The 22009-nt window shown below is 41.7% G+C and overlaps 1 protein-coding gene across 4 annotated transcripts in view; it reads left to right on the top strand.

Moving 5' to 3' along the window:
* Nucleotides 1-22009, top strand: part of LOC133395849 (cytoplasmic dynein 1 intermediate chain 1) — a 45254-nt gene that overhangs the window by 12764 nt on the left and 10481 nt on the right. The window contains exons 9-15 of one of the 4 annotated variants that reach the window (XM_061665090.1): nt 7830-7919; nt 10370-10541; nt 10633-10732; nt 10814-10939; nt 19133-19279; nt 21220-21333; nt 21489-21622. In XM_061665090.1, the coding sequence (XP_061521074.1) occupies nt 7830-7919; nt 10370-10541; nt 10633-10732; nt 10814-10939; nt 19133-19279; nt 21220-21333; nt 21489-21622 (883 nt within the window). Of the gene's footprint in view, nt 1-7826; nt 7920-10366; nt 10542-10632; nt 10733-10813; nt 10940-19132; nt 19280-21219; nt 21334-21488; nt 21623-22009 lie in introns of all 4 variants that reach the window. The other 3 variants (XM_061665089.1, XM_061665087.1, XM_061665086.1) reach the window with 3 other exon arrangements.

Genomic DNA, 22009 nt, shown 5'->3' with positions numbered 1-22009 from the left:
ACTTTTCTTAAGTGCAGAATTAATGTTCAAACTGCATAATGGTACAGTGGCTTACAATAGTATTTAATATGCTTTTTAGGAATAAAACCTCTGTCTAGTTTTTAATATTTCAATGTTGGTCATGACGGTGGTACTTGGAGAGCTAATATTTGTTTAGGTTGTGTACAAACGACTGAGAACCATTGGTCCATCTACTGTACGCTGCGCCCAAAGATGTATAATATGGCTGAGGTAGTTGAGTTTTTAGATCAGTGCGTGTTCCTTGTCAATCACAATTATTTTAACCTCTACAGCTTTTTGGGGATTACCGTTGCCAAAGCAAGATAAACAATCCAGTATGTTTGAGGAACCTGGGGTCAACAGTCAGATCGGCTGTACATATTCTCTGTCAGCACCTTGCTCGACTCAATTTACAGCCAATTTGTGTCTTCTTTCCAATACAAAACATGTTTTGATATTAAAAGATACCCCGCAAAAGTGAATTTCAGCTTTGCTTTTTCTTGAACTGCACTTTGCAGAGACTACACACAGTTGTCAACAACATTTTCTACAGCTGTATGTTTCATTACTGATGTTGACTGTTGGCAAAGTCAGCGTTCACAATCTCGTTCGTCCATGAAAAGAATTGATTTCATGTGTTGCTTTTGTCCAAGACATGATCGGTAGGGAGAGTCTGACCGTGTTGGGCAGCAAACAGAGTCTTGTGCCAAACACTTACAAGGTTGCTGCGCTTTAAACTCACTCCGCCAATTTATCCACCGTGTCCAGTCAACCGGCGATGCATTCGAATCAAAGTGAATGTAACACACGCCCCATCAATATGAAACAGACTTGTGGGCTTTGTGGCCACTTTTCAAGGTTCTGCAAAGAGGAGTGCGGTTTCATGAGTTTTGTATGGTTAGGTAGTTTCTGTATATGTTTCAGTATCTGGGTGTATGCAGCCACATATGGAAGTAGTTCTCTCTTACACTGTTGTTGTTCCAGCCAGGCGGCTACAACAGGCCGCATGCATGTATGTGCGTGTGTGTACTTGTGTTTTCTGAAGGCAAAATTCGCATGGAGGGTAACCACAGTGAGTGTACCCAGAGGAAGCTGAACAAAATGTACTCTGCTGTTTAACTACAAATTCATTGTACGCGAAAGCATATGTAGAAATTGCCAATTTACGTTGAAGGATTGTCTGACGTTTGGGGGATGTTGTTAACATGTGAGGTCCCAGTTTTTTGGGAGTGTGTCCTGTGCTCCTGCAGATATATAAAGCATGAGTGCGAAACCAGAAAGTCGTGATATTAGAGAAAAGTTGTATCTCACAAGGCTCTGAGCATTCCAAGGGAATGACAGATGATTGCAATTTTCCCCTTAGATCATCACATAAGGTGCATGAACCCCCTCTTCATCTTTATCACACTTCAGTTTTCTCTGGCAACATCCTCCTAAATAATATTTGCCATCTGATGAGACACCGTTTGGAGGGGAAATGTTTCATGTTCTTCTCCCCCCCCAAGCTTTTCAGTTCATTTCTTTTTCTGAATAGTCTTGAGCTTGACTTTTTGACGTGTGCCCTACCCTTCCCTACTACCTATTTGTGGGTAAAACAACAGCGGGTCCAGAATGTGTGCCTGGGCTATTCCACTTGTACTACTACACATTCACGTCAACTCCCCAGAGGTTTTCATTTGAGTGGGTTGCAAGTTCACTGCCACGGTCAGCCTGCTGTTAAACCTTGGCATGACAGGTTTGTGGTTTTATTTTTACACTTTTTGCTAGGGAAATGATGCTTAAGTCTGTGAATTAATGTAAAAAAAATATTGAACAGCTCAACTGCCAAAACTGGCACAAATACAATCTGTCTGTGGTTCCTCGGGGAAAACATTAGACATTTAATATGCATTGAAATGTACTGTTCTAGTTGCGACGAATCCAGGCCTTCATTTCCAAAACATCATCATGGTTTATGGCTCGCCACTTGAGCGCAAAGAAATGTGATGACTGTGCTTGGGTTCACTGTGGGCCTGGATTTGAACACGACATTGTAAACCTTTCCAGTAGGGGGCACTCTTGGCATATAAAGCATGCTCAAAAGTGCTGTCAGACTGTTACAAACTGAAGTGTCAAAGGTTTTCACAAGTATGATTAAAATGAACCACTCATTTAGCATTTCAAACATGGTTTTACGCTCGATAATTCAAATGTGTGAATTGTTCATTGATAGCGGACGTTTTAATCTGAGGACATTTGTTAATGTAAATTGTTTATGTGATGCATAGTGTACATTAGGCTCAAGCTTACATAGTTGTTGCTCGGCCTGTAAAAAAAGTTTGTCCCTTCTGCCGAGTTCCCACACATCTATCATTACAATAATATGAAATACCACTGCCATGCGGGTGCACGTGGCAAATTACCATAAAACACACTCAAATGCAAATAGCTGTATTTCTGAGTGACACAAGACGCTGGCCCGACTGATTTTATGTAAGGAAATTTCTGTTGCTCCCCCTCTCCCTTTCTCTGGTTCGCTCCCTATTTGACAGTTTGGAAAGTTTGAAGTCATGGGTTTTAATCAGGGCCTTGCGGCTGGGCTCAGAGCATGCCGTGGTGTGGTATGATGGCTCAGTTTAAAGATGTGGGTCTGGGCCGGGGCCAAGCCTGGGTGCCACTGTTTTAAAGAGAGAGGGAGATAGAGGATGGGCAGACATAGTGGGGGAGAGAGAACGAGAGGAAAAGATAGGAGAGAGAATCAGTCGACTCCCGTCACCCGCAGACCACCAAAGGGCTGAATAGACTGCTTTAATGGAATCTGATTATGTGCGGGCATGCATGTGTGCTGGCAATGTAGAGATACGCAAACTTGTACGCTGTAGACGTACACTCTCGATTGTTGTGATCAATGTGAAGAAAGGCTGTGTCGAGATGAACTAAATAAATCACCCTGTGGGTTTCAGTCTCAGCAGATTTGCCTCAGGTCCTGCTGCTAATGCGTGTGTACGTGAGGACAACAATTCTGACTTGATATGTCGCAAGAAACTGAAGCGCTATTCTCTATTAAACATATGGAAGGCATTGCGAGTCAACAACCTTTACTGATGAATTGCTAGGATTAAAACAAACAAAAACATTCTAAAATATATTTTGTAGTGTGTTTTGGAGTTTCAGCTGTTGAAAACTTAACTGTTGGGTTAGGGTGTAAGACTATAAAAGAAATTAACTGTAGTTTGCAATGCGCACTAATAGAGCATATACATACAGTACTTGTTGATGACTATAAAGAAAAACAAATATTTTTTTAAAACTTTTTTTTCTTTTTGCATTAATTAAAAAAACAATGTTTAATGAATGAAATAACTTCTTTATTGCTGCCTTAACACTTAGAACAATAAAGGTATGAATTACAAGCAAAACATTTGGCTGTTCTACACTACTTTGTTCTTTACTATTTGTTTCACTTCACAACAGAAATCAGCAAATAGCAAAAATTAGCTGATTTTTTTCAAATGTCATTATCTGTGTCTTATGTTGTAATGCATTCACGTATACACAATGGGTAAAAACATTTTTGTATCGTCTAATTAAATTGCCTGTCCGATTAATCGGTCGGGCCCTAATAGATAACATTAAATATAATCATAATAAATGTAATAATAAATGAAGTAGCCTACATTATTTGAGTAATAACACAATTCGATTCATGTGACATTTGTGGAGTTTTTTGTTTTTTGACAAGGATTAAATTGCATTAGATTGAACGATTAAAAATAAGACAATTCCCCTGTTGCTTGGGGTTTTTAGTAACATATGTTTCGGTTCAGAGGATGGCGTGCATATGTGTGTGTGTGCGTGTGTCTCTTCAACAGTAAGACTTGTTCTCATTGAGGTCATTGTATGTGTGTGTGTGTGTGTGTGCGTGCGTGTGCGCGCGCGTCGTGCCACGGCAACATTAGAGAAGCCTTTCAAGTCGCCGAGGCTGCCTCCTACTCCTCCGCGTAGTGCTTGTGTTGTGGTCTGTTGAGCAGCCAACCTCCCAGGACCCCTGCGAACTGTTTATGTGTGCGTGTGTTTATGAATGCATTTCTGAACTTCTCCCCAAAATTCATCTGCTTTATTTCCGCCACCATCTCTTTTTATTGGGATTAAGGTATTTGAGATTATGAGGTCTGCAGAATCCATTCAGTCCAGTTGTCGCCTCTGTCGTGACATAGTGTATATCATAGTGTAGAATATCTTTCCATCCATTTTCTATACTGCTTGCCTTAGAGTTGTGGGTCAGCTCAGCTGGAGCATCTCTCATCTAACTTTGGGTGAGAGGTCGGGTACCCTGGACTGGTCGCCAGTAAATCGCAGAGCATACATACTGTAGAGAAAACTCACATTCATTCATCTATGGACAACATTCAGGTTTTGGGGATGTGGGAGGACATCCACTCAAGCACAATAATAAGCAAACTCCAAACAGGAGTCACATGAGTAGAGATGTAAACACAGAACTTCTGGACTGTGAAGAAGACGTGGAAACCACTATTCCATTTGGCTTCCTGAATCAAGAATACAGTATGTCTTATTATCATCAATCATTACCCCACAGATCACTAGCACAGGAGCTAATTAACATCCCTTGTCCTCTGTCTGAGAGTTTAAGATGGAAAAGAAGCTCTTGCTAAAGTTCACCTGAGAATGAGTGTGGTGTTATTCTCGTACATGTTGTCTTCTCCATGCTCTGTAATTGAATGTCCTTTTTGTGCGGACAAACCCCTGCCTCTTGTGCAGTGCCAGGTGGGTTTGCCTCAAGCGCCTCCATGATCCTGACCACAACATTCAGTGCAAAATAAATCATGGCGAGATCAAACTAAATGACAGGAATGAATTCCACGCTTGGAAGTAAGAGTTGTGAGTGTGCACCAGTAATGCATGAATGAAGTCAAAGCCTTGGTAAATATATTACAATATATGTGCACAGTATGCTATGGCATGAATCTGGATGTAGAGTCTTAATGCTTCTGGTTTGCCATAGCCTACTTCTAGAGGACGAAACTGGTATCATGTACAAGGGTCAACTGGAGCTGAGAGTGTTCAGTGGCCCTTGTAATGATTGACATGGAGACTAACCAGATGAGCAGTTAAATCCAGAATTATTTAGAATTCCTGGCAGAAACAATTTCCCCCCAAAAAAGACAATATTGGCAAAAAGAGGATGTCTGGTCACCTTGAGCTATATTCCATCATGAAACAACAACACAAACTTCTCACTGTCGTTAAATTGCTATCCTTTGTTTATCGTGTTACCTTTTTATCTATGAAATTCATTGGCAGGTTAATGGTCCCATATGCAGGTAAGGCAATTGAGAACAGATTCTCATTTGCAATGCCGACAATGGAAAAATGAAGGAAGATCGAAAAAAAGGTTATGTGTACTTTAGGAACAATGTGCTTAATAAGAATGCTGGAATGGAGAGTGCAGGTTGTGGTATGCATGGTGAGCATAGACCAAAGACAGGGTGGTCTCTGGCCAGTGAGTGTTTTATAGCTAAACACACAGCAGTGAATCTGTCTGCATGAGTGAAGAGAGGGTCAATTAACTAGGGGGTAGAGTTCACAGTGGTGGGTGTTAAAGGGAGCCCCGGTGCCAAAGCGTATGGCAGCGTGTGGAGGAGAGTTTTTTAAGCTGATCTAGACATTACACCTTCGTAATGTGTAAAGGTGTCTTAACAGGTTCCCCTTCCGCTGTCACCGATGGTGTAGTGGTACACTCGCCTGAATTTGATGCAGGCAGCGTGGGTTCAGTTCCCACTCAGTGACGGTGTAAATGTGAGTGCGAATGGTCGTCCGTGTCTATGTGTGCCCTGCGACTGACTGGCGACCAGTTCAGGGTGTAGTCCGCCTTTCGCCCGAAGTCAGCTGGGATAGGCTCCAGCGTCCCGCGACCCTAACCAGGATAAGCGCTGTTGAAAATGGATGGATGGATGGAGGTTCCCCTTCCCTTTACTTTCATCATTTATCCCCAATGAGAACCTATTTCTCAGTGTCGCTGGTACCACTTAAGCACACATGAATGTACGTTTCCATCCAAAAGAAAGAGCTGTGATATTTTTGGTGCCAAATTGTGACAGATGAACCTGATGTATGGCAAATGGCAGCAACAGCAACAATTCCTTCATGGGAGAACTGGACTGTCAAGCCATCAGTGAGGTAACCCGTCGGCCATGAATCACGCCGCCTTGCACCACAGGCCCGTGGTCCTGGACTTTGACAGTTTGATCGCCCCTCAATGTGGTCGCTTTCTCCTCTCCTCTCCTCTCCTCTCTTCTCGCTCCTCCCATCTTCCTCACCACACATTCCAAACCACTGGTCTGGACATGACGGGATCAAGAAAGTAGAGCAGACATAACATAAGAAGAAGGAGCGGATAGCATTAACTGGACTATGGTTACACTACTTTCCACAGTTGTTTCCCTAAAGTTGTGACGTTTGCAGATTAGTCACTGACCAATGCAAACTAGGACACTGGCGCTGGAGAGCACATTTATAAAAGCTTAGTCATCCACTATGCACACACAAAATGGAAATAATATATCAAGTATCTCAAAGCATGTGTTCTGAGGTGAATTTCAAAAGGAAATGTGAGATGATGCATTTAATCATGCACAAAAACAATGAAGAATGAGATTTGTAGCCTTGAATAGCAGTGCCAGAGAGGTCATTATCAGCTTAGGCTAAACGCACGGTTCATCTGCAGCAGGAGCAAGCTTTTAAGCGAGTGGTTTAACATTGCCCCAGGCCGTACTCCAGCTGAGTAAAACACACTCTGACATTGTGTGTGTGTTTCATTGTGTGTGCGTGTAGAGGGAGGATCTCACATCTGAGAGTGTGATGTAGTCACTTCCTTCCACTGGACTAAGCGCCTGTTGTCAGCTTGACCCTGCGCCAGTTAACCCCTCACCACCCCTGGCACTGTGGGCAAGGGCCCCGGGTGTGTGCGTGCGTGCGTGCGTGTGTGTGTGTTGGCAGACCACAGGTGTCTCGCCACAGTGTCAGCGTGAGCTTCAGAGAGCCCCCCCCTCCCCCCCAAACTCTCAGCATCTGTTTCAGAGGGAGGCCGCAAGAGAAAAGAGGAGGGGAAGTTGGCAAGGGTTACCAATACAGAGCCTAAGGGGAGTCGCGGGGGGGTATCGGGGGGGGGGGGGGGGGTCAGTAGCTGACAAGCAGGTGTCTGTGTTGACAGTAACCTTTCATGCTTGAACTCCCACCTCCTTCCAAACACACACGCCGCACACACTGGAAAAAAATCCTGGATAGTCAAGTGTAATTGCCGAGCCTGATTGGAGGGAATGTAAAGGGAATCCCCTTTTACACATACATACCATTGCTAGGGGTCAAAGGTGACAGAAAGACAGGAAGAGGGAGTGCAAAAAACTATTTCTATTTCCTGTTGTGTGTGTGTGTGTGTGTGTGTTTATATTCATATGTGGCCATATGAACACTTACTCAAGGAAGGGGAAACAACAGTTTAGTTTGTTATTTTGCACATACCACCAATACCAATATATATGCGTGCATTGTTTTTTAATGATTGGCTCTTTTCATATACAAACCTAAACAAAAACCAAAACCTGACTGATTCACATGTGCATGTTTGTAAATGACCCGTTTGGACCAAATTTTCTGAAAGTCAGGTGTACTTGTACGTGTCTGGCAATAATTATTTGGGTAAGAAGGGGTTGAGACGGAGGTGCACAGTGGGAGGTCAGAGAAAATTGGAACAGCTGTTGATTAACACAAGTGCTCTCTGCCTTTCTTTTGTTTTTGTTTTTTTGTTTTTTTTACCTCTCTCTCAGTAGAGGAGGAAGAGGAGGATGAAGAGCTGATGGAATCGAAGCCAGGCCCTGAGTTGGAGATGCATGATGAAGATGACAAGGAAAATAAAGAAGGTAAAAAAAAATGGCTGCATGCATAGACAGGGGCAGCAATAGTCCCTTTAAAGTATGTTCGCAAGATTTCATTATTGTAATACTTGTTTTATCTGCATCACAAAACGTATACTTGTCAAATACCTTATTGGGTAAACCTGCACATTCTAATATGGAAATCTGCATTACAAAGAAACAGTGAAATCTCCAAAGTTGAAACAAGCTGTTACGTGACACTTGGAATTTCGAAAAAAAAAAAATTCTATTCTATTGCATTTTTGTGTGAGGAAGCTGGTCTGGGCGGCACGGTGATGACTGGTTAGCACAAAGCCTCACAATTCTGAGGACCGGGGGTTCAAATCCCGGCCCCGCCTGTGTGGAGTTTGCATGTTCTCCCCGTGCCTGTGTGGGATTTCTCCGGGCACTCTGGTTTCCTCCCACATATCAGAAACATGCGTGGTAGGTTGATTGAAGACTCTAAGTTGCCCGTAGGTGTGAATGTGAGTGCGAATGGTTGTTTGTTTCTATGTGCCCTGCGATTGGCCGGCGACCCGTTCAGGGTGTGGCCCGCTCCTCGCCTGAAGATAGCTGGGATAGGCTCCAGCAGGCCCGTGACCCTAGTGAGGATAATCTATGTAAAAATACAATCTATGTAAAATACGTCCCAAAAAAGGCACTATTTGTTATTTGAATTAACATTTTAATGTCCCATAGTCATAGTCAGTATAATGAAACAAAAGCTAAAATAAAGTAAACTACTCATCCTGAAACACCTGACACAGAACTGAAAGGGAACAGGGGGAGCAAAACTCATCTAGTGGCATATTATCAGTGTTGTTACAATCATGGATACTGTAAAAACCCATCAAAGAAAATCACATAAAATATGCAATTTAGCGCAACAGATGAATCGTGATACTGTATATCAGGGGTTCGCTATAATAGGTGTGGAATGTCTGACAAAAAATACAAAATAATAAACACGGTTTAGTGTTGTTCCTGTGGCCCGCTGCATATCAAGCGATGATCAAAAAAACATTTAAAAATGAAAAACAATTGAATAATTCTGAATAAAAAAGGAAATCAAAAATCTGCAAATAGGTGAATTCATGGTTGCCCAACTGCGATTCTGCGAGGCTCCCCTGTATGCTCCACTTAATGTTTTGGCGCGTGAGCACATAACATTGGCACAGCTCGGTGACTACAATCCCTTGCCCTCTTCACCAAACACGGGCCCCTTGTGCGCCACAGTGTCAGCGGGCGTATCAGATGGAAGAGTGCGGCTAGGTTACGCACGGGGTTAAGGCTCGTCCACCGTATCAGCGCTCCGGCATGTAGAGGTCAGCAATGATTAAAAACCTTCCACATGACCCCAGGACCATACTTCAAAGCACAGCACAACAGAGCGTATGCGTATGTTTCTCGAGGATCCACGGGGAATAGATGACGGATGCACCCAAACACAACGCATAAAGGACTCGATGAGCGATGCCCATATTCAAACGCACACATGCATAATCATCAGCGTGCCGTGCGTGACTCAAACACACACACACGCGCAGTCATAATCACACAGGCATCCGTCTCCTCTCCATCGTGGCCTGTTACAAGGTCTGGTCTTTGATGCCTTCCACTCAATTCAGTCTTTTCTGACAAGTTGTGATGGAGGGGGATCAAAGTCAAGAGGCAGGGTAAAGGTCCGCGGTTGTGTGCTTGCGCACGCCACGTTGCAGAAAGGCAAGTGCGTGCTGGGGGACAGTGACTTTAATAAGCGCACGCCATGCTGTGACCATTATGTTCAAAAGAGGCTGTATTGTTTGTGTCTTGTTTGTGATGTTCTTCACTGTAGTATTTGATTAAACAGTCATTAGTGACTGTTTGTAGTTTATTAGGTCCTGGCAGTTGCTCTGGTTCTCACAGAGATTAAGTGACTCTTAATCTGTCATGGGGAGCATACGATGCAGTTGACGTTAACAGGGCCTGATGTGTTTTTCACTTGTCATATTTTGTAATGCAGTGTTTCCCAACCTTTAGTGAACCAAGGCACATATTTTACATTCAAAGGATCGCACACCACACCAGCAAACAAACATGTCACAAAAAGTACTGTTATATATACTGAAATAATGATGAACTTGTCTCAATTTATTCACTAATCTACACACACAGTATGAAATCCGGGCCTGTTTAGTTGAACACAAAGCTGATACACTCGCAGGAAGCCATGACGGCTTTAGTTTCTTTCTACTGGTGTCCTTTTATGTGATGAAGCATTTTTTTCAAGTAAACATGCCATTCTGATTATTGTCTAGAGTTAAAGATGTTAAAATAAGGATTCAAATATATTTTTATTTCTACAAAAAACCTGATCATTTACTACATTTCTAAAAATAAAAAAGCGAGCTCATTCGAAAAAAAAGCTAGCTCATCAATATTGAACATAACGGAATTTAAATTGTTCCTACCAGCAGGCTCTTTCCCTGTGCTGCGGGAGCTGACGGAGGAGGAGAGGCAGCAAATACTACACTCGTCTGAGTTCCAGAATTTCTTCGACTGCAGTATCCGGGTGATGGAAAGAGCTCTGGCCGAAAGCGGCGATATCTTCTTCGACTACACCGGTCGAGCCCTGGAGGACAAGGAGGGGTGGGCAAGGAGTCGCATTGATTAGCTCTTATTTGTGCACGTTGTAGTAAAGGCATTTTGTCTCATGGAATTTCATGTTGTGGATTCCCAGAGACGTGGCTGGAGGCTCCAGTTTGTCCTTCACTCGACTTTTCTATGATGAACACTGGTCAAAACATCGTGTTGTCACCTGTCTTGACTGGTCCCCTCAGGTGAGCCCGTCGGCCTCGTCTCTTATCATTTTAAACTAAAACCATCTCAGGTATTCATCCTCTGTGTTGTCTTTATCTTAGTATCCTGAGTTGCTTGTTGCCTCTTACAACAACAACGAAGATGCTCCCCACGAACCGGACGGTGTTGCCCTGGTTTGGAACATCAAATTCAAAAAGGCCACACCAGAGTACATCTTTCACTGTCAGGTAACAGCTCCACTGCTCTCTTGTAGCCCATAATAGGGCGAGAAATCGTTTTTGGGGGAATTACCTGAATATTTGGCAGCAGAATATTCTCCAAGCCAATCAGCAAACTAGTGAGGATATTGACCAAAAAAAAGTTAATACATCATCAAATCATTATTATAAATATAATGATAACTGTAACATATTTGGTAAACAAGTTACTAATTTGTAAAATAAAGACTTTTCTTTTGTTTACTTTAGTGTGATACTATAGCAATTTTATGGGGGTCCAATGTTTTAATCCATATTGCAAAGTGTAATAATAATAATAATAATAATAATAATGTGGGTTAAGTTTGGAAGAAAGTCGTTGACTACTTCAACTAGAACAACTACCAGATCTGTAGGCTATGAAATACATTAAAGGAAAAAAATAATAAAAATCATTATCGTCCACAGCTGAGTACACGGGTGGAGGGCAGTTTTAATAGAGGAAACCTTTTTTTTCTGGTGGGAAAGTCATTGACAGGTATGATGCTAATAGCAAGTGACACTGAGAAAACGAGAGACGCTAGGTTGATGAGTGGGTGTGGGGGGGCTTCACATCTCCCAGGAGACAGACGAAACCTTCCAGAAACTTCTCGGTAGTAAAATGATGTGGCCTACCACTTCCTAATCCGACGCCACCACATATGTGAGTGTTGGCCCACCCAGACTGATGCAGGGTCTGATTTGAGCACTCCTGTGTTTCCCAATTATGACGCTTGCCTCAACTACACGAGTGTCAATATGGAAATAATCTGTAAAAGTATCAATGTCACAGGCATTGATCTCATTGCTTTGAATATGTTACACATGCACACACGTATTCATATTTTTTCTTCATCCATCCACCCCCCTTGCGGACTGCACGCTGCATGCAAATGTTTCACCATGAAGTTATGCAGTCGACTCCCACACGTCATGAAACATTTCGTTGGTTCAATGCTCTGTAATTTATATTGCTGCTATAATCTACTGTATGTGGTTTTATGGATGGACTATAGGCCTGCATCTTGTTCCATTCAGATTTATATACAAATATGTTTTGTATTTCGGAATGCATCAACAGCGTACTTTGCAAGTCCATTTAGTTTTGACAGATATTTAGAAACAATATGTGGCCAAGTAACCGATCTGCGCATGTAATGGGGCCATTATGTACAAATACAAAAAACAGTGCATGATAATGCTTCCCGGACTACATTTGCTGTCTGATATAAAAGCGTGTTTTAATGTTTCATTTTAGACAATGAGCCACAGGAATGCTTACACAAACAGAAATGAGTTGCACAGGTATATATATACCTGCCAGCTCGTGCCCAACAATTTTTTTTGTGGCCCATAAAGCAAAAAGTGTTTGTTGTTTTCCTTTTGGCACAAATCTGTGCCAAAATTGCCCTATATTTAGCATGACCCCCCGGTGACTGGTGGCCACTGGTAGGTAAAAGGTTGCCCAGGCCCTTTTTGCAAACAGGGCCAGGCGTCTACAGCTAAAACTGTACATTAAATGTATTTTAATGTATGAGCATTTTCTGCCATTTTACCCCCCCAAACCACAGGGTGCTTCGAAGCCTCCCCTTCGCTCTCTTCTCTTACTCTATTTGCACTCCACACCCCCCTTTAACTAAAAGGAAGAGAGGAACAAATCTCTCACATGCATGCATCCCTGATCAAACAAACCTACTGTTTACTGTATGCATGCAGTACACGCATAGGCGTATGCGTGGTTTCGTTTGGCAGGCCCTCTCTGTTGGGGTTGGCAAGCCCAGAGAGAAGCTTTAGTGGTATTTCAGCCATTTTTGTTTACCCAGACTTGCCCGCAAAAGGATTTCTCATCTAGTGTAAGGATAGGTAGATGGCTGAAATCTATAAATGTGCGGGGGTTTGATACAAAAGAAAGACAGTGCTGAGCCGTTGGGGTTTGTGGTTGAGGTCTGGTGCAATGGGGGCTTTATTGTTTTAGGCATACAGACGGTTTAATGTTTCAGATGAGGTTTTGGTGAGGTCAGTCTTCGATATTTCCTGCGCAGGCAGTGGATGGGCACAGAAATGCAAAAACAGTCTAGCCTGGTTCTGCTTGTGCTAAAACTCTTGCTTGGTTTTGATGCAATTTAGTATGCATCTCATAGTTGTCTTGGTGTGAGGTTTATATTGAGGTTAGAAGTGGAAAAATTTAACGATTAATCGACAACTAAGCAATGATCAAATTAATTCGTCGCTCAATCATTTAGAGATCTTGTTGAACTTAAAATTGTCCAAATTCTCAGACCTTTAGCCTCTCAACAGCTAATATTCTAAGATTTCTGTAGTCCTCCATGAAAGCAGAGTGATTATGTTTGTTTATTTAAAAAAACAAAAAAACACATCTGCTTTTACTTTGGAAAACAATGATCAACATTTTTGCCCATTTTCTGACATATTACACAATAAACCAGTAACTTAATCATAATCAACTTAAGTTAGTGCATTTTCATTGTTCATTTAAAATAATGTCTTGTTTTTGAAGAAAGGGATGGAAATTCAATGTTTTTTGATTCATTTATGAATCGAGAAAATAATCGGCAGATTCATTGAAAATCAAAATAATCGTTAGTTGCCACGCTAGTTGAGGTGTTGATCTAATTTAGTGCTCTATTTTAGGGAGGCAGCTAGTCGGACCATAAAATATTTTAATATTATTGTTATAATAATGTTATTTAGGCTGTCCCCACAACGCATGAAGGTGTGCGTGATTGTTTTGATCGCTGTTGATTTGTTTATTAGCTGGATAACACAAAAACTGCACAAGCAATTTCCACCAAATGTTGTGGCTGGGTGGTGCACTAAAGAAGAACCGGTACTCAATTCTGATGAAGATTCAGATAATGGGACTCAACACGAAAGTATTACAGTTGCCTGACGTACGCAACAGTCTTATATGGCAACAATATTGCTTATTTCTGAGACTTATCGTACTTTAGGTGATTACTGTGATATGTGTAGTCTCGGCTGCCAATTGCTGCTTGTACCATGCCATGGAATCCATCCCAGTTAGGTACAATCTTGTAACTCGACACGAGCCTCTAAAGTGAGCAAAGTCACTCCACATTAAAGGATCCGTTTGACTTAAAACCAATGCTGAACCTATACCCCAAAACCACACGGTTCCCTATAACAACCCCCATTGCTACTGTCATAGTCTATCAAATTCAGTCTCTTTTTTTTTTGTTGTATTCATGCCTACATGCTTCACATCTCCCCATGCGTCTTTTAGCATGTCCATAACATAAGTCGTGATGAGGAGGAAACAGAGAGAGAGAAAAAATGAAAAAGGCCAATAACATCTGCGTAGCCATGATGGAGGACCGAGTGGGATTTGGTTTACTTCGGTTTCCCAGCCTTTACTGAGCCGAGGCATCCATTATGTAAGGAAAATCTCATGGCACACCACCAAAGAAAAATACTGAAATAATGATTATCTTGTTTCAACATACTCAAAAATGTACTTACTCAGTGCGAAATCTGGGCCTGTTTAATTGAACACAGAGCTGATATCTTCATAGGAAGCCCTCCATGACATAATGTTTTATGAATGGCAACAGGGGACGCCATATTTGACATCTTGGAAGAGCAGTTATTGTAATTGTTCTGCCTTTCACTATACAGTATGTCGCTGTCATACGATCTATTTTCCAATTCATAAATAATACCTTGGACAAATTAAGGATCATTTCCAGCAGCAGCCCTGATGATAACTCACAGCACGCAAGCGTGCTACGGCAATATTCAAACTTTTTTTTGCCTTAGGTACAGTCATGATTGAGCCCTATGAATTGTGCCTACACAAACAAGCGGCCACACACGCGTTACGATGTGACCAGGCAAAATACTCAGAATTCTGTCGCTCTATCTTGCTACACAAATAATTAACGATGTTTGTGCGGCCATTGCAGTTAGGAGAGGACTTGGACTCAGAAAGGAGAGAGTGATGTTGTTTTCCTGGTACAGTATGCAGCCTACCGATATAAATATATTTTTTTCATGCCACTAAGCAGTACTATTAAATCGTAGTGTGCGGCAACAAACAAAAGAATGATGTGAAATAAAGGCAAAGGAACCCTTGTAGAGAAGCCTTTTAAAGTTTCTATTCTCCGCCTGGTGAAATAGAGACTGCGGTTGCTATTTTCTCTTTTCTTGGTGAAAACCGCAGAGTGACAAAATCTGTGGGGTGTCATAAACTAGCGAAGTCAGGGGAGGTGGGATTCAGAAGAAGACATATCCATCTGGTCCTGATATGGCAGAGTGGAAACCAGATGAGTGTGGTAAGAAGGGAGGTGTGGATCTACTTATCTACTGTGCGCAGGCCGCCACTTCACTTCTCTCCCCTCTCGCTTCTCACCATGGCACTCTTGCTCCATCTCTGCAAGCTGACTTCAGAGGCAGTTTTTTTTAATTTTTTTACCTGAGGATACAGGCAACAAAAGAGGGAGGGATCTTTTCATTGCTTTATTTTTCCCTAATCCTTCGCTGGCTGCTATCTTTCATCATAGCCTGCCACGTGCGTATTATCATTAACAGAACACTTCCCGTTAATATAATAAGGGCTGTCACAAGCACTTGTGAGCCTAAGTGGCAGGTAGCAGATACTCTGTTGGGTGTCATTATTATTATTATTATTTTATTTATTTATTTATTTTACAGTCTTCCGGTAAAATTACCATTCCTCTCAAGTTTAACATATAGGGCCATGACTTTTGCTGCTACCCTGCAACCTGCCACCCTCCCCTCAACCTTCACATCCTGTCTGTCAAAAGTTGATGTGGGGTGGGGGTGGCTGCATGTGAGATGAGAATCACCCACGAGGGCCACATGGTGCTTGAAAAAAAAAAAAAAAAAAAAAAAAAAAAAAAAAAAAAAGAAGAAATGTCAGGCCTGATTTGGCCAAGCAATCACATGTGAGAGTTATTGAGGTGTTATTTAGACAGATGTGCTGCTGGCATGTCCAGATGTATGAATAGAAATCAATGTAGGAGTTGAAGGTGAATGATTTGCTTATTTTAAAATAATACACTGTAAAATACATGCATGCTAATTGATGCAAATTATGTTTTCAAACCATTAGTGGAAGAAAACAAAAAAAGCTGATAAAATGAAAGGAATTTGAAGGCGACATAACATCTTTAAACTTCAGTCATTCATCATTTCCCACATGACAATGGTGGAATTGTGAATCCACTTTAAAGTGTCATCCAACATTTAAATCACCAACGGGCTAATCATGTGGGACAAATGGATCGTTTCACATGCCGTACATATGAAGTGTGTACAACTCCAAAATGTATGTGATGATGTGAGATTTGGTTTGAAGCTTAGAAGGGAGAATGTTTACTAATGTCAAGTTTTTTCTCCTAACTTTGTGATAAATGCAAATATAGGATTGTTTAATTTTAGTTGAAGTTGAATTAACATATGGAGCAAAAAACAAAAAAAAGGAGTTGTTTTATTTTGTTTAGCTTTTTTCGTTACTCGCCACACTGGATCATATTTCTATTTTTGAAAAAAGGACGAGAATGATGGTACAGTTTATGTAATATTTTATTGCACAACCTTTTGAGGCTATCGCTGTGAATCAAACAATGTCCCGTTTTTAATTAGTTTCAGATTTACAGATTTATGTCAAATCTGTTTCAGCGTGAAATCTCAACAAATCCTTAATTATCCTTCTGATAAGCGAGATTTTAGATAAAGTGGGCCACTGGCGCATGAGAGGACTCAGTGGTCCCTTTTAGCCTTGGAAACTGGTCACAGTCCTTAAAACAAAGACAATGATTGTTGTTGTGGTGAGTTTGTCTCCATGGGGAAGACTTGACTTTTATGATGGAGTCATTGTAGACATCAAACAGCAACCAGACAGACAACCGCAGCTTAGCTCAAATCTGGATGTTGATAAGTGTAATTGTTAAGGAGGAAAGCGTCTACAGTATATTTCAGCTCTGTACGGGTAGCTTTTTTGGGTTTTGTTTTTAAATCATTACCAATTGTTGAGTTGGGGTTATATAGTGCATCCATTTGATGTTAACTATTATGGCACTTGATATGTAAAGCCGCAACAGTAGCCGTAACATTTATAACATTTCGATTTCAATAATAGCTTGCAACTGGTTGTACTCCGGTTGTGCCGTCAATATAGCCATATCCCTTCCTTATCGAACTGTATAAATAAACTTTTCAGAGAGGGCCTCCTTGCCGGCTTATGAGCAACTTCATTTTCACCACAGAAGTTGAGTTTATTTTGAGTCTTGACATCTGAAGCAACTCCCGCGCCATTCCTCTGGAAGCCAGGACTCTTCAGAAGAAACCATAAAAAGAGAGAAAGAGTGTTTGCTTTCCTTCTGGTTTCTTTTCCAGTCTCCTTTACAAAATGTACTTGGGTTTGGAGTCGGCTGGTTTGCACATGGCTCAGTGGTCGGGATAGAGAGACGGCAGGATGGATATAGCCAACATTTGAAGCTGTTTTATGGTTTGAAACTGAGATTTAACTACAGTAAATGTGATGAACACATTCTTCGATTTATTGAATTCATTCCATTGAATGAAAATCACATAAGACTCATTGTAATTTGTTTTAGTCCCACTCTAATTAATGTGTTTACTGAAGATAAGAGTGTTTTTGCAAGAAATTCTGCAGATTTCTGGCAATTGCTTTGTTAGTATATTCTGGTATTTCCAGTTTGCTGGGCTTTATTACTTCATGAATATGTTGAATTACGGCATGGCGGGATGAATGTATAAGCGTGCAATGCTGCAGTGTTTTTTTCCCTAAGAATAGATACAACAGTGGCTATGGGTCAGGGAGTGTTGGCTAGAGGATGCAGAAGCCTGAAGGGGGAAAGCAGTGAAGAGGAACCCAAACGCAATAAACACAGCATTGGGAGGGTGTGTATGTGTGCGTGTGTCTTTGAGGGAGTGGGGGTTAGGGCGCGCTTGTCATGATGGAGGCTACAGTGAGCGCTCCAGTGGCTGCTGGGGTTTTGATGCTGTAATGTGAAACGGCTGAGGGGAAAGAGGACTACAATTCCCCTCTTTGTCCGGTCTCCGCCTTAGCGTCACCCCTTCTCTCCTCTCCTCGGCGTCCCCTCGCCACGGCCAAACTCGTCATCTCCCTCGCCTCCCGTCTTGTCTCGTCATGTCTGCCACCCAGCGCGAAGCCTTCATCGTTCCTCCTCACTCACGCTACAACGTGCGTGACACTTCTCTGGTTCATATCTGGACTCACCAAGCTGACCAACCACTGGTGGGCTCTCCCTAGTGGTACGTACGAATGAATCACTGACTTGAATATAAAATAAAATAAAATATACATATGACGGTGAACTAGGGACGGGCAAGTACCAATACCAGGTATTGGTATAGGGGTGATACCGGCCTCCTGAAGGCTACCAATACCGGCCACCGATTCTGACATCGAGTAAGTCCACCTCGACAGTATTTGCCGCTACACTGGGTTTTGTTTCATCGCCGAATCACTATGTGCGTGAATAAGAAAGAAATGTCTTTGATCACAATTATCTGTCATTGCATTCAATTTAAATGTTATATATCAAAAGTAGGGCCCGGCCGATTTAATCGGCCGATATAAGCCTTTTTCAAACTGGCAAAAATGGACAGATTTATTTTTTTTAATAAAAACTGATTTTCAACTATTATTCAATATAAAAGGGGGATTTCCAACAAAGAATTGCTTGCCATCTCTTAATACTATTAAAAGTGAAGCCAATCTGCAATTTTGATATTTCTGCAAGAAACAGAGTTGACGCACTTGATTTGCTTTTGTGGGCCACATAAAATGATGCGGCGGTCCGGATCTGGCCCCCGGGCCATAGGTTTGAGACCTGTGCAATAGCGGAAGCAGCCTAAGTACAGTTCAGTTGTATTTAATATTCAAGTACAATACATTTGCATTTAATCTTTAGGAACGGTTTGTACAGGTACAATACATTTTAATGAAATCATTATTGAAGTACATGTTACTTGGAGAGCTAAGTATTTTTTTTCGTGCACTTAGTGTAAAACGTCTGTGAACCACGGCTATTGTTCCTTTTATAAAGCGGCTTTTTCTTCACCATTTCTCACAATAACGTGCCGTTATCTCACCATCGCCCCCCACCCCCCGCTCCTCCTCCCTGTCCGCAGTCTCCAGTGGTGTCGGTGGGTTTCGCCAGATTTCATCCCAACCTTGTGGTGGGGGGGACTTACTCGGGGCAGATCGTCCTGTGGGACAACCGCAGTCACAGGCGGACCCCAGTCCAGAGGACACCCCTGTCGGCTGCTGCGCACACTGTGAGTCTTTTCTCCCCCCCCCCCCCCCCCCCCCCCCCCCAATAAAATCAAATGAATGATTATTACATTTGGAAGCATGTTGGAATAGTGGCTTGCACGTCTGCTTCACAGTCGAGAGGTGCTGGATTCGAATCTTAGCTCTTTCCTTTCTGGAGATTGCATGTTCTGCTTGCGTGGGTTTTCTCCACGTACTGTACGTCGGCTTCCTCCCGCATTCCAAAAGTGTTTTATATTAGGTGAATTGAAGACTGAATTGTCCATAGGTGTGAATGGTTGCTTATCAGTGTGTGCCCTGGGATCAGCTGGTGACCAGTCCAGGGTGTACCCCACCTGTTGCCCAAAGTCAGCAAGGATTCACCAGCGACCCAAATGAGGATAAGTGGTATAGAAAATGGAAGGATGGATTATTTGATTTTCACACAAAATAGATTCATATTTTATTACTTGTTTTTATTTGTATGTAGATAATATGAACTAATTCTAACAAGCTAATCATAGGTTTCTGGTGTTTTTGTTGCAAAAAGGCCACGTGGCCCTCTCTGTTCTTTACTCCGTCCTACGGCGCATTTAAATGATCAAATCCTGTAATATTTGTTGCATTATTGTAGCTTGTTTTTTTTTTTTTTACCAAAAATTGGTTACCTAAATTGTATTCACTTTTTTAAAATGTATCTTATTAAATAATCTATTGAATAATTTATGATTATAAAATTAATACTATTAGTAAAATCATATTTTTCTGATATAGAGGCACATTTAACACTTTGGTCTATATTATAAATAATTGGTCCATTTTTTCCCTTTAAATTCATTATGAATACTACAATTGAAACATAAAAAGCATGATTATTTTTTTGTTGAAATAAATGATTGTACATATTTTCCATAAAAATGTTTAACCTCATCGACAAACTGTCCAAAATCGAATGTGGCTTTGAAGCACCACCATTCACCCACCCCTGATTTAGTCTTCAATGTTTTTGAAATGCGGGCGGAAGCTCGAGTACCCGGGAAAAAAACAAAACAAAACACTACGCAAGCACAGGAAGAACATGAAACTCACAGGAAGGCGGGAGCCCAGATTCGAACCCCAGACCTCAGAACTGTGCTAACCACTACGCCACAGTACGTTTTCAATTCCACATTGACCCAAAACCTCTCACAATAGAATCACAAACACAAGTGACCCAGTCAAATTCTTGACTTGACAGATACTTCAGATGCTCCTTTACATTCTCTGAGGCTCATTAAATGTCTGACCCCAAATGCCGTACTGTACACTGGCAACATCATAAGGACAAGAGTCCTATATAATCACAGCTACACATATACACGCCCTGCCGACCACACTGTTGCCTTAAAGTGGCTGCTGAATAATGAGGCCTTCGCTGATGTCCTCTCCATTCAGCGAGAGCGGGCGGCTTAGCATGGTGCTGATTGCTGAAATGATTCTTTGCGTGACCCAGGACACAAATCAATTACTAGCCAGTAAGGACATGATGGTTTCACACACTCCTGTGGATTTGCAGAGCAGCACATGTAACCAGATGTAGAGTCCATTTAAAGGAAATTGTGCACTGAACATGTGAGCCTGCTACACCTACCAAGTACAGAATGATGTCATGACTATAAGGGGAGAGATTCTCAGTAAAGGATAGGGTTTTTGTGTGTGTGTGTGTGTGTGTGTGTGTTTTCTAAGGGATGTCATCCCTGACCACAAAGATTATTGGTACATTTTTTGACACAGATTTACATTGTTCCTGAAATTCATGTAAAAAGGAACATGTCAGCACAACCAACTTCTTTGTGAGAAAAAGTTCGATACATTTTATAACTATGGTATTATTTATATACATTTTCATGCATGATGAATTATTATAAATATGCAGATTTTGTTTGTGCACATAAAATACAGCTTTGTGTGTGTTCCTTGTGTGTAGCACCCCGTGTACTGTGTGAACGTGGTTGGCACCCAGAATGCCAACAACCTGATCACCGTGTCTACAGACGGAAGGATGTGCTCCTGGAGTCTGGACATGCTCTCTCAGCCTCAGGTACACAACACACCAGTCTATAATATCAAATAAATGAACAGACAAGCTGGACAGATGCATACATGCATGATTTATGTAGTGTTTTGCATTGTTTGGGGGATTTTATGTATACAATTTGTGTGTGTGTGTGTGTGTGTGTGTGTCTGTGTGTGTAGGAGAGTATGGAACTGGTGTACAATAAATCCAAACCAGTGGCAGTGACCGCCATGGCGTTCCCTACAGGTGACGTTAACAACTATGTAGTGGGTAGTGAGGAGGGCACTGTGTATACTGCATCCAGGCACGGCAGGTTGGTGTACATACATACACACACACACACACACACACACACACCTACACACACAAGATGTTAGTGTTTCAAATGTTTTTAATTTCTCTTAAGTGTTTCTCATTGAGGAAAACAGATTGATAGATTTACAACCGTATTACAACCGTATTCCCCCTATTTAATGTAACCCTCTGGGTGAACCAGGGGAATACTTAATATAAAGTTGGACAAAAGTTAGCAGTCAAATTTGGTGTGTTTGTAAAAAGGACTTTCCAACAATTATGCAAAAGAAAAAAACAATTGGGCAAAAATTCTCACTTTCTTCGCTGTCTGTTCTTATCGATGCGATGCCATTCAAAAGACAGTCAACAGTTCATCTGAGTTGTCAGTTGAGTTGAGTATCATAGA

Source organism: Phycodurus eques, chromosome 20 (assembly GCF_024500275.1).
Source record: "Phycodurus eques isolate BA_2022a chromosome 20, UOR_Pequ_1.1, whole genome shotgun sequence".
Classification (NCBI taxonomy): Eukaryota; Metazoa; Chordata; class Actinopteri; order Syngnathiformes; family Syngnathidae; genus Phycodurus; species Phycodurus eques.
This window is presented reverse-complemented; position numbering and strand designations above follow the sequence as displayed.